At 31.4% G+C, this 12,434-nt stretch overlaps 1 protein-coding gene across 1 annotated transcript; it reads right to left on the reverse strand.

Annotated features, from left to right (window-relative positions):
- Positions 1–1,426: 1,426 nt before the first annotated feature.
- Sap30 (SIN3-associated polypeptide 30) lies at positions 1,427–5,917 on the reverse strand. Its single transcript, XM_088237229.1, has 3 exons — positions 4,840–5,917; positions 3,111–3,329; positions 1,427–1,777 (listed from the first exon to the last, which is right to left on the reverse strand). Exons 1-3 carry the CDS (start codon positions 5,029–5,031, stop codon positions 1,649–1,651), a joined length of 540 nt encoding a protein of 179 aa, XP_088093355.1. The 5' UTR covers positions 5,032–5,917; the 3' UTR covers positions 1,427–1,648.
- Positions 5,918–12,434: the final 6,517 nt, after the last annotated feature.

Raw genomic sequence — 12,434 nt, forward strand, 5'->3', positions numbered from 1 at the left:
CTTATCATTGGTGTCCCCAAAGTAGTTCGATTTTATTAATATATATATTTTTTACATTTTCAAGAAACTTTGCCGTAGAATTTAGTCCTCTAATTTATACCGCGCATAAGAAATCATTTTTTGTATTCAATTTTCCGTAGGGCAGAAGTTCCTCATAAAAGATATTTTTTAATAAATAAGTGTTATCGAATCTTCAAAGTCATTTATCTCAGTTTGATGCATTTAAACATGTGGCACTCTAGACAGGGGGGTGCAATTTATGATGTAAATGAAAAAATGGCAAACCAAAAATTGATTTATCTTTCATCTTAAGATAATGGTTATATGTAAGTATACAAAATCAAATTGTTTCGTCAATCAAAATACCTTTCAACTGGTGCTAAAAGAGTATGTACATGCTGCATACATATTCAACTGACATTTTATTTAATAAAATTAGCTTACCAAATTATAAAATATCCCCATACTGTTTTTTCTTCAGTGGATAAATAATCTTTAATGAAAAAAAAGTACAGTGGAATTATAACATATCGTCAGTTGACAGGTAAAACTCATTAAGTACAGATTTATGGTAGTGACTTTGTCACTAAGTTCTATATTTTTCAGCAATCTCTGGATAAAAAAAACACTAAGTCCATTATGTGATCCGAAACAACTGTTTATGATTGTATAATTTCACTCCCTGCAGTTTTGCAAGAGATTGTTAAAAAAAATAATGGAATGTGATGTAGAAATTTTACCATAAATCTGTTCTCGAGTTTTACCTGCCAACCATATTCATCTCTTCTAATATTCTCAGCATGAATTCATTTAATTAAATATTAACTTCCCACAATGAATCTATCAATTTCAAAAAGCGATGATTGGGAATATTCTTATTGAAATCACTAAATTTAACAATTCGCTGCAACTAAACAACAATTTGTACAATATAAATATTTGGGCCAGACCATAGAGGTTTATCAATTTCAAAATAGGAAATTGGAATACATAATGTGCAAAGTTAATATTGATTATCCCAATATTACTCAATGTCAATAAAAATATATATTTTTTTTAAACTCTCGATTAGTAAAATACATTTTGAATATCATTCTATTTGAAGGAATATGAGTAATACACAGATATATTAATTTGTCCTACAAAGTGGAGAAAAATACTAAGATTTTTTACTATTACAGTCTACATTTAAAACTATTTCAATAGACACTCAATTTGATTTTTATATACTTAAAGATTGTATCACAAATTTAACAAAAAATTGTTAACAAGTTAAGTACAATAAAAACTGCCTACTGGATTATGTAGTAACTATGGTACATATATATCGCTTACCATTAATGAGAAATCAATACACACATAATTCATTGTTAATAATGCGGGGTAATATTTTGGAAGAATTAAAAGGTAAGATTAAAAAAATATATTGATATTGAACTGTAATGTTATGATGCCTTGTAAATGATATTTACAAATGGACTGTTTTAATTTTTACAATATTTAATATTACTAGATTAACAAAATATAATCTTAAATGGATATTTATAACAAGAAAAATAATTATTACACTTTCACCATGTCATCCATTCCGTGAATTTAAATAAAAAATATATTTTACATAATATTACAATAGGGCTCGATGAGTGCTTCAGATTGCATCTGAATTTAATCCATTTTTTTGGTCCAACTTGTTGCCATTCGTTTTGACCATGTAAATAAAATATGTAATGATTTCCTTTTCATTCACAGGAATTGATTTAAAGTGCTTCTGTAATGTCTGAAAAATAAAACAATATTATGTAAAAATTGTGTAAATGGCACACGGAGATGAGATTGTTTAAGAAAAAATAAATATTTGGGAAAATGAAAAGTGTAAGGATCAATAATGATTAATTTACCATGCATATAGTAGGGCCAATTTAATAGGTCACATTTGACATTTGTCGGTTTTAACTTCATAGAGAGGAAACATGCTTAAAAACATCAATTAAAGTGTATGAATCGATTCGGACTTCGAACATAATATATGTGAATTGAATTCAGTTGCTATAAAAAGGTCCTTTTAGGTACTGTAATTTTATTTTAAAAATCATAAGTCGAATCCCTGTCTCATTATTATTTTCTATCGTTAATTTAAGGAACAAAACAAGATAATTACATAATTTAACAAAACTATCAACATTAGATTTTTCTGGGTAACATCCCTAGTGTTTAAAAAGAAAAAGGGTTCACTGATGCAACATTGTAACGACATTTAGAACAGAAAAAGTTTATTATGTTTAGAATGGTTTATTAGTGAAAGTAAATCATAAAATTACCTTCTTTTGTCATTATTACAATAAATAAGTAATCATAATCGAAAAAAGTTAAGCAATTGTGTAGTTCTAAATTCGAAAAAATAAATAATATTTTATTACCGCTCTTACAAGGTTATGTTGTTGAATTTTGATGAAGTGTCAAATGTGACCTATTAAATTGGCTCTACTATAGTAAATATTAATTTCGGGTGAATACATTTATTTTGAGCTTTAATTATTTATTTAGGTAGCCCTCCTACAAAACGATAGATACATAGATTCCTATAAAATGCCGTGTTATGTGAAACTGTGTTATATGATACTCGGAGCCAGTACCAGTTTTTAATTACTTTCCTGTGATATTTCAATTTACGGCGTTGGCCCTAATAGATCTAAGCTACAGAAAGATTAAACAATTTGAATGCTCATTTCATCAAAACCACTGCATATGACAGATTTTGCAAGTTCTAATATGCCAACAATTTCATTTTCTGATCATCTACAATATACAAACATCATATTATACACAACCGTGTTGTGAGAAGCCATGTTGTAGAAGGGTTTCTGCAAAATTTTAATAGTGTTAGAGCAGAACCGTGTTGGAGACCGTGTTGTTGGAGGGTTACCTGTATATGTTTTTTGAATGACTTATTTGTAATATAATTTTATAATTAATATTTTTAATTGGCAGTGCACTGCACTTACGCACAAAAGAAGAAACTGCTTTTCCAACATGCAGTACTTATTAACATGATGCACGAAGAAATAACTATATATAAATAACTAAGTATATTAAATTACAATGGAACTTACATCAGCCAATTGTGATTTGTTCATTCCAGTTCTTGCTTGCACTTTAAAGTGCCGTTTGTATCTCCTAAGTGTGTTTGACTGTAACTGGTACAGGTCCACTTCAGGAAGATCAACGTCTGTCTCGTTACTGTCATCTTCAGATTCCTTTCGTCGTCGCTGTTTGGTCCTCGCACACTGTATTATGGCTTTGTGGGGATCGCAGATGTATATATGCTGTGCCTGGTAACAGAAATATGAGTAAAGGTATTCGATTTATTGTGGATAAGAAAAGACTGTTGATAATGCCAATTGCCTTCACAATTGCGTACCATCAACAATTTCGGTCAGTTCAGATGCCGACTCAAATCACACTTTTATTGTTTATCCTGCCCTCAATTTTTAAATCAGAACAATATGCAGTGCTACCAATAGGTTAGTTTAATACTGTTTTATAGTGCCTATAGAGTGTTTTTTTTTAAATGGCACTGTACGAATATTATTACTATTACATACGGAAATTTTTAACTGTAAAGAAAGTTTGTAAAACAATTCACAAGGAAGTTAGGCAGAATTGATAAACAATACAGATAAAATGGAGAATAATTTATTTAAACATTAATAACCTACTCAAATATTATTAGAAACGTTTCAATAGTAATAAAACATCATAGAAATAGGAGTCATGTGTTAGAATTTCCTGCATAAAAAAAAGATTTTTACAAAAATATTATATTTAATAAAAAATATTTCTAGTCATAAATTCTTTGGAACGATTTCACATTTACTAAGGACATTTTTTTTTACTACTTTACATCACAACTTTTGCAAACTAAAAAAACAACAATACATACAGCTTTAAACTACAGCCAGAAAGCGCAGTTTGGAAAAAATACCCACTAAGACTTCAACATCTGAGCGCGGACCACTCCTTTTTTATTGCTCTGCGGGGAATTATGGTGCATAATTAAAATAGTTACCGACTCATTTAATAAATAATATGGCATTGCACCAAATGTGGTTTATAATACACTATTTAGTAAGCAAGTAAACTTACTCTCATTGAACAAAGGTGGAATTTTAAAATTTAAAAAAAAAATCACAGTAAAATTGAAAATAACAAATCTAGAAGGTTCAATAACAGTACCACATGTTTTGACTAGTGTAAAATACCTTGCAACCGATATGGGATCAAATACTCTCCGCATGATATTTCAGGGCGTAATTTCTAGTGATTTTTAAAAAAATGCATATCGAGCACAGACGTAACTATTTTGTTTGTGACCAAATTCCTAATAACAAAAGGCTAAACAGGCAAACAAAAAAATATTGTGTTGAAAAGGAAAGGCATTGCACAAAGTAGGTACCATTGAAATATTGTTTAGAAAAAGAGAATACACTAAACAAAAGTAATGTTTTGATAGCCTTACAGAACCAGGCACATTCATGGTGTGCTGAATGGTTGTAGGTACATATGTACAAGAAGCACATGCGACAAAGGGACATGTTTGAATAGATACAGGCATTCCAGATCTTGGAGAATACTTATACGAATAATGTTTAGCTTTAAAAAAGAAAACAGCGAATCGATAAACTAATCATCGTATTTCACAATTCCATATTTCTGATGGGAGAGACTAGTGTTCATATGAAAGAAATTTAGAACACAAGACAATTAATAGAGGTTAGCACGTTTTGACAACACAAATTTGCAATATGCACGAGAAATTGAATTAATGATTACATATATTACCAATGAGTCAAAGCTGAGTTTCAATCTTCTTTGAGCAACTGCTTTTTGAATTCTCTTATTATACGCAGCATTTCCAGAAGGCAGTCGGCATCTTTCTCCATCGTCAAGCAAGCAACATATTTGCTCTGGTCCCCTAGAGTCTTCTTCGCCTGTGCTGAACCCGTTGTTCATTTGGTGCTCTCGTTGAATCATTAAACGGCTGTGTTTGGCCTTATTTGGCCTAAATAATTTTAGATCAGTTGTACTTGTACGAAGCACTACGACTGGTATAATAAGACGAAGTTATTGTCAATCACGTCAATCACTTGTAAAAACATTCGCTTAGTTGAATAATAATTGTTATTTTACTAATAGGGACGACAGATTGTGTACAAATTATTTCACAGATGATTCCGACGGCGAATCCGATCAAAACACCAAAATAAAACTGCGAGATAGAGAGATAGCGACTTTGACATAACGCGTACAAAAGTGAAAACGAACGAGCTGTCCTACATACAAAAAAAACTCTCTTTTAATTGGTTGATTTTCTATATTCGTCTAAAACCACGCCCAATCCGAATGCAGTGTTTTAGAAATGGGATTTTATTTAAATGTAAACATTAAATAATGGTGATGCAAAACAATACAAAACCTTCTTGAACGCGAAATAACAAATAAATATTTCATATAATGGGATCTTTTCTATTAGCTCTTAAAACATATCCTCTTTGCCGACAATCGCGGAACATATCGAATAATCTTTGAAACGAAAAACAAACAATGCTAGAAATGCTTTATGCTTATTGGTAGACGGAAGGCGGTATTTATAAATTCCACCAATGATTATACGCGTTTTCCCGGAGCAAATAGTACTCCGTAACACTTCACTAGTGGCGTGGGGCCGTATAGAAATTTGTATTGAAGCTGGAAATATATAGGAAGTGAAGGTAAGACCTGTTTATTTTGATTGAATACTATTATGTCAATTTTTTTGTGCTCCTGTTTTGTTATTATTTTTTTGTCTAAAAATTGGACGACAACCCGATATTCGCCGAGAAATTATCTTTTCCGCGTAATTTTGTGTTTCGTCTTTATCATTAGGCAAATGGCTGCCGAAGTGACATTTCTAAATGCGCGGTAAGTTCATATACTATATGGAAACGTCATTTTTGTATAAGATTGACGCTTTTCCACTTTAAATAGACTATTATTGTGTGTTTTCTGAACAATCATGGAATGTTTCATGAATTTCGACGAATATTTTTGGAAAACTGACATTATTTCGGTTTGATAGAAAAGTATTCTGAACGGGTGCATAATATTTTTATGCAATAGCAACGTAGCTATGTCACAACGCCTTGTTTACAAATAACACGTTCCGAGTTCACAGTAGTTTATCAATCTGTACATTCATGTACAAGTACAAAGTTTCTCGAAGAACATACATTCGCAAAAGCTATTAACGAGTTTTACTTATTTTTAAACCTTGACCCAATTTTCTGGACATTTTCCGAGGATGTTAAAATGTCTCCATAAATAAAAATACATTTTTATTTTATTTTTTGAAGGTGACCGAACTGTGCATTTTGAGATTCATTAACACTTTATTTTGTGAGATGATTATATACTCTTAAAAAGTAAAATCCCCGATATCTTAATTAATATTTTAATCAGCAGAATGTTACTGATAACTGATAAGCCGATATTGTTTTGTTAGTAAAGTGAAACGTGCGCTCACGACTTAAAATGATTATTTGTGAAGTAAATGGTATAAAGATGAGTTGTATGGAACATAAAATATTGGTATTTCATATCCGAATCGAGATCGGGATAGTCGTATTAAAATACTCTCACATTGATTTTTAAAAGGCGCCATTAATCCTGTTGGAATCGTGTTGGAAATCGGAAACACCTAACGACGAAGCTCGATAATTATTTTTACCACATAGTCTGTTCGTGCAATTTAAAAACATTTTCTCATAATATAATTATAAAAAAACAATATTTATTAAGTTTTAGCATTTAGGGTCAAGCTAATATAATATATATATTTTGAACATTTTTGGCTTATAATGCGTGCAGAATTTAATACCCTCAATTTCCGGATTAATGAATGCCAGACGTTATCCGGATATGCAGAAATCCGGATAATTGGATCAACCACTAAATTATGGCAATGTTTGATTCTAATATTAAAATTGGAATCACATTAAAAACTTGCTTAAACGTTAATGAGGACGCCCAGCAAAGTTAATGAGGAACTTCAGCGCTACGGGAAATTCGATACAAAAAATGTTTTTTCGCGCGGTAAAAATTAGAAAATTAAATTGTAAAAATAAAAAATATATTTTAATAAAAACCCACTACTTAGAATGACGTCACTGGTTCATATGAACCATCCAATGATATGAGAGCTTTGAAGGATATCCGGTTTGGTCACCGTAAACGAACCAATCGGAAAAACTGTCAGAGAACAACCTCTGACGTCACACGCGGAGTTATTTCAGAAATACAAAACTTAAAAAATCATAGCGCTGATAATACGATATATAAAAACAAATTTGGCTTAGTTTAATATTCTATTAACAAATAAAAAAGACACTGAACTTCCTCGTTGCTTTGACGAAGAAACTCGCTCACGAGTAGCGCTCTTTTTTATTTGTTATTAAAGCATGTTTATTTTTTTATTTATTTACAACATTCCGGATATTTAGCGATACGGTTGACTGGAGTCCTATAGGTACAAAAATAGTACTTGCTAATTATAATGATAAATAACATTTCAATTTCAAAGCGATTTGAAAACACTAGCAAAATCTACAGTTTTTAAATAACGCTGATAAAGCAGATGTGGTTTATAAACAAATGTACAAACTTTTATTATATCAAGACAGTAAGGAGTTTATACAAATCAATATGATAAATTAAAATGTATTTATTATAGCACTACAATCAATGAGATGAATCATAAATGTATATTAATATGCATTATTTGGACCATGTTATGCAGAAATCCGTCCAACCCACAATTTGCAAAATTTGGCTTTTTGATGAATGCTCTTTATCAATAGTGAATTCTTAATTTGCTGAAGACTTCCAACCCAAAAAATCTACACAATATTTTCAAGATAATCTTGGTCTAACCCATAAGTAATAAATCTATGAAAAAAATATCTTAGAAACATCCATTCGGGTCGACCGCTTTAAAATTATTTTCATGCATACAAATATTGCAGAACCAATCCAACCCCGATGAAAAAGATTTTAGTGATATTAATAATATAAATATATTGTGTTTTATATTTCCTGCGTATATAATAAAACATAAACATAAATAAAATCACTCAAATACCATGTATTTAATTGTCTTTTACTATTTTCTATGTTTCTTGCATGGTTATTCATGTTACTTACATATTTGTTTAAATAAATAATATTTATCAACAGTATTTTGAGTTTGTAAATTTTTTTGCAGACGAGAACTAAAACAATAAATACTAGATATCATAAAGTTTTATCATCATCATAATTCCCTTTCCGCACCTAATGGTGCATAGGGCACTGAGTTGGTACACCAATCGTAGCGTATCTTGATATTTTTTTGTTACATGAAGGTAAGAAACATCCTTTTAAATAAATATTTCACATCAACCATGTCGGGAATCGAACCCGAGGCCTTTTGCGTGGTAGGCAAATACGCTGACCATTACACCACGAAGCCGACGGTAAAGATTAGTACATTTTTATTATTCTATCATTTTGCTCAAAGGATTAATGAACTGTAAGTCATAATTTTTGGTGCTAAACAACTGTCAAATTGACATATGAGTGTTGCTATACGTAAAAAATGACAAAAATTACTCTTATTCCATTCATTCGCTCAATACTGATAATATTACAAAACATGTGGGCAATTATAAAACGAACACCCTCTTTTAACACGAGCATCTTGCTCCATTAGAAAGGTAGAAACGTTAAATGTTAAATTATGATAGGTGTAAATATAAACGGGTTAAAAAAATTGTTTTGATTAAATTTAAAAAAAAAATTTCAAGAAATATGTACGTTCTTATAATTTACCCCAATATTTCAATTTTGTGGTATTTTTATTTTAGTCGTAAATAACTGCATTGGAAAATGGGAAACAGGTTGTGGTAGAGTGGAATTCCAACCTCGGATATCCTGATCCGGAGTCCGTGACACTACCCACGGGACCACGACCCGTCTCGATTTATGTGAAATTTTCTCAGTAACAAGCTTCAATTTTTTTTAATGACGATATTTCAACTCACACGATATTTTATTTATTATAACGACATTTAAACTCGAAGTTCTCGAGAAAAACTCCTACGTCTGGGCCCCGATTACAATGGGATGTTAACAGGGAAGTATTTGTGAGAGGCCTGTATCTAGCAGTGGAAAGAAACGGGCTGATAAGAAGAAGATTTAACAGAGTGGTCTTTAATTTATTGTATATAAAGTAAAATGGAACTATTTGTGCGAAAATGTGTATATTTTTAAAAAAAAATAAAAAGAAACACTTGCGTTCTTATGATTTAACCAAATATTTCATTTTGAGGGCCATTTTCAACGAGTTGTAAATAACTCACGATTAGAAAATGGGAATCAAGTTGGGGTAGAGTAGGATTCGAACCACGGACCACACAGCCACAGGACCACAACCCAATTAATTTTTTAGATTTTTTAGATTTTCCGAATGTTTGAGTTTACTGTTTACCATATTGATGTGATATATATATGTTTCTGATCCTATATTTGTGGTGATATACTCATGTGTCTGTGTCAACTAATTGCTAGTCCCATCTCAACACAGGACTTTTAGTCCCATGGAGTTGGGACTTACGTCTCAAATAATGTACAATAAACTTATGTATGTCAATAAATAAATAAATATTTGTACAAATCATTCAAATGCGCATGCTAACACAAGCGAAAATGGTATGTGAACTTGGTTCACCGACAGGCACTAACAAATTAACATAGGCTTATTAAACATTCGAACGCACACACTACAATTAAAGATAACTCTGTTAACTTCTATTGACAAATCTATAAATTAAAATCCAATTTTTTGAACGAAACTAGCAATAATTGTTTTAAGTTTGTTTTTTTTTAACAACTTTGTATGAATATTCAATTTGTCATACAGAAAATTTAATTTAACTTTATAGACAATTAAAGATAGCTAACTTCCCATTGTGATCGAGGCCCTGGGCCCCGATTACAATATGAAGTTAACACGTATCTTTGGTTTTATCTACAAAGTAGAATTAAGTTTTCTGTATGAAAATCAAAATATGCATTCAAATTTTTCTTCTAAACATGTTTAATTATAGGTTACCGACGAAGATATTTTCAATGTTCATGCAAATATACTCATTTTCGTACACAAATATCGTTTTTCTTTATAAAAAGTCGATTATAACTCTGTTAACTTCCCATTGTAATAGGGGCCTTGTAGCTTAATCACAAATAACTATCGACGTGCTTAAAAACATGTTAAGCATTTGAGCGATCAGAATGAACAATAATGAACATGCTTAAGTTATTGCAGTCATAAGTCAATGCGTGTGTAATCTCTAAGTCAACGCTCGTGTCAGTTTATTTTTTGTTTTCCTCGTAAATAAATATAGTTCATTAACGAAAAATTGGCGTTTACTACAAAAATAATACAATATATTGCACTTGCAAAAAAGTAAGTAGTATCTAATACAAAAAAGTGAAAATTAAATTACAATTACTATGGCGACTGCTTTTCTTGACATTTGTCTTGACAACTACCGGCTAAATGCAATAAATAGCATGATAAATAATAAATAAATATATAAAAATAGCAGTTTTGGAATATTTTCCATATTTACACTGGTGAAATTCAAATATGTGATTGCGCAGCAGGATTATATGCCGCGAAACGTAAATATTTTGACATTTAATATTAGGTGTTCACGGATGTTCCATTGTGATCGCAAATACGATAAACAACCATGGTGAGAAATTGTTATCACTTCGCTTGTTAGCACGTCGATAGTTATTTGTGATTAAGCTACAGGAAAAGGATTTTTTCTACTGCGAAATTACATAATATTTATCTTCATATTGATACCTATTAATTACCAACACACCACGGCTGGTATTCCAAACGCTCTCGCGGCCGTATTATCTCGTGTATTTACATACAAAATACACGAGAAAAACTGTTTTCTCGTGCCGCGAGAGTGGTTCAGAATAGCACCCCACGTATTAAAAAAAACTAATTGATAAAATAGCCGTATTAAATTTTTAATAGTATAAAAAATAATAATATTTGTAGTTACAATGTTGGTAAATTATATTAAAAACGTGCTACTGACAAAATTTTATCGATCAAATTTGTTTTTTTCGGGTTCTTGTACCGTGTATCGTTCGTACTCTTTGTCGACGCGTTGAAACGCGATCTGAAGATCGCAGATAAGTGGAATGGCGCATGTTGCGCTGTGTTTAAAGTGATCACTTAAACTTGACATTGTATTGTCATCCCTGTGAATGCCTGAAGGATTTCTTATTCTTATCTCTTCTCAAAATAATCCGTCCATGTTGAGAGATGTATGTGTCACACACCCACGATCACGCCATCACGCCGTTTCACGTAGGGGTAGGCAGAGGAGATAAAACGTCATACTCTGTCTTCACATACATATTTCGCTTCCTTCATACATCTTCTAATGCATCCAAGTCGATTATCCATCTTTGGACATGTCCATATTCAAGTATTTCTTGGATTTGGTCATGTATCACGTTTTAAATAATGATAATGTTTTAAAAATAGTGTTTTGAAAAATTCGGCGGCCTCCGTGTTGTAGTGGTTAAGTCGCTTGACTCACGCACGGAAGGTTCCGGGTTCGATTCCCGGTGAGAATACGAAAATTAAATGTGATTTTTCTCAAGCATGGGTGTTTAGTGCTGTAATTCACCACTGTAATTGGGCTTCCTAGTCTGTTGAGGTTCAAAAAAAAATTGTTTTTAAAACGTTAAAAATTGCCATTTAAACATTTTATTACTGGCGAAACTTACATTTACCGTACAAAATTCTTTTAACTTTTATGCATTTCAAACACTGTTTTTTGAGAACATTTTACAAGTACCTATCGAACTTCAGCGGGTACTTTAAAAACTTGTGGCATCAAAATTACTCAAAAATAATCATATAAATCGGCGAATCGCTTCTAAAGCTTCTATGTCTTTATAACATACATACATAAAAAAAAACACTTTTTTCATCCGCAAACAGCCGTTCCATGGCAAAAAAGGTATGGATGACTTCATATTCTCATATTTTACATTAAAAAAAAACCCCTCATGACTTCTAACTAGGTTTTACCCAAAATGTTACTTAATGACTTCTTGCGCTACACCGACGAAATATTTCTTGTCAACCATGTCGGGAATCGAACCCGAGACCTCTTGTATGGTAAGCAAATGCGCTGACCACTAGATCGCGAGGCGGACTAAATATTTATTTAAGAATGGTGTTTTTACACTATAATACTTCATAGTCACTGAACTGGCACCTGAAACGTAAGACTGATCATCTTCAAACTAGCAAAAAATGATCA

This window comes from Micrasema longulum, unplaced genomic scaffold (genome assembly GCF_059751315.1).
Source record: "Micrasema longulum isolate JH-2025_06_02 unplaced genomic scaffold, ASM5975131v1 h1tg000101l, whole genome shotgun sequence".
In the NCBI taxonomy this organism is placed as follows: domain Eukaryota; kingdom Metazoa; phylum Arthropoda; class Insecta; order Trichoptera; family Brachycentridae; genus Micrasema; species Micrasema longulum.

Bases quoted from the DNA above. Each gene is read 5' to 3' on its own strand.
- Sap30 (XM_088237229.1), bottom strand. From the start codon at position 5,031: ATGATTCAACGAGAGCACCAAATGAACAACGGGTTCAGCACAGGCGAA. The intron at 3,330-4,839 runs GTAATATATGTA...TTCTGTTACCAG, and splicing joins AACTCAGCTTTGACTCATTG to GCACAGCATATATACATCTG. The intron at 1,778-3,110 runs GTAAGTTCCATT...TTTATTTTTCAG, and splicing joins ACAAATCACAATTGGCTGAT to ACATTACAGAAGCACTTTAA.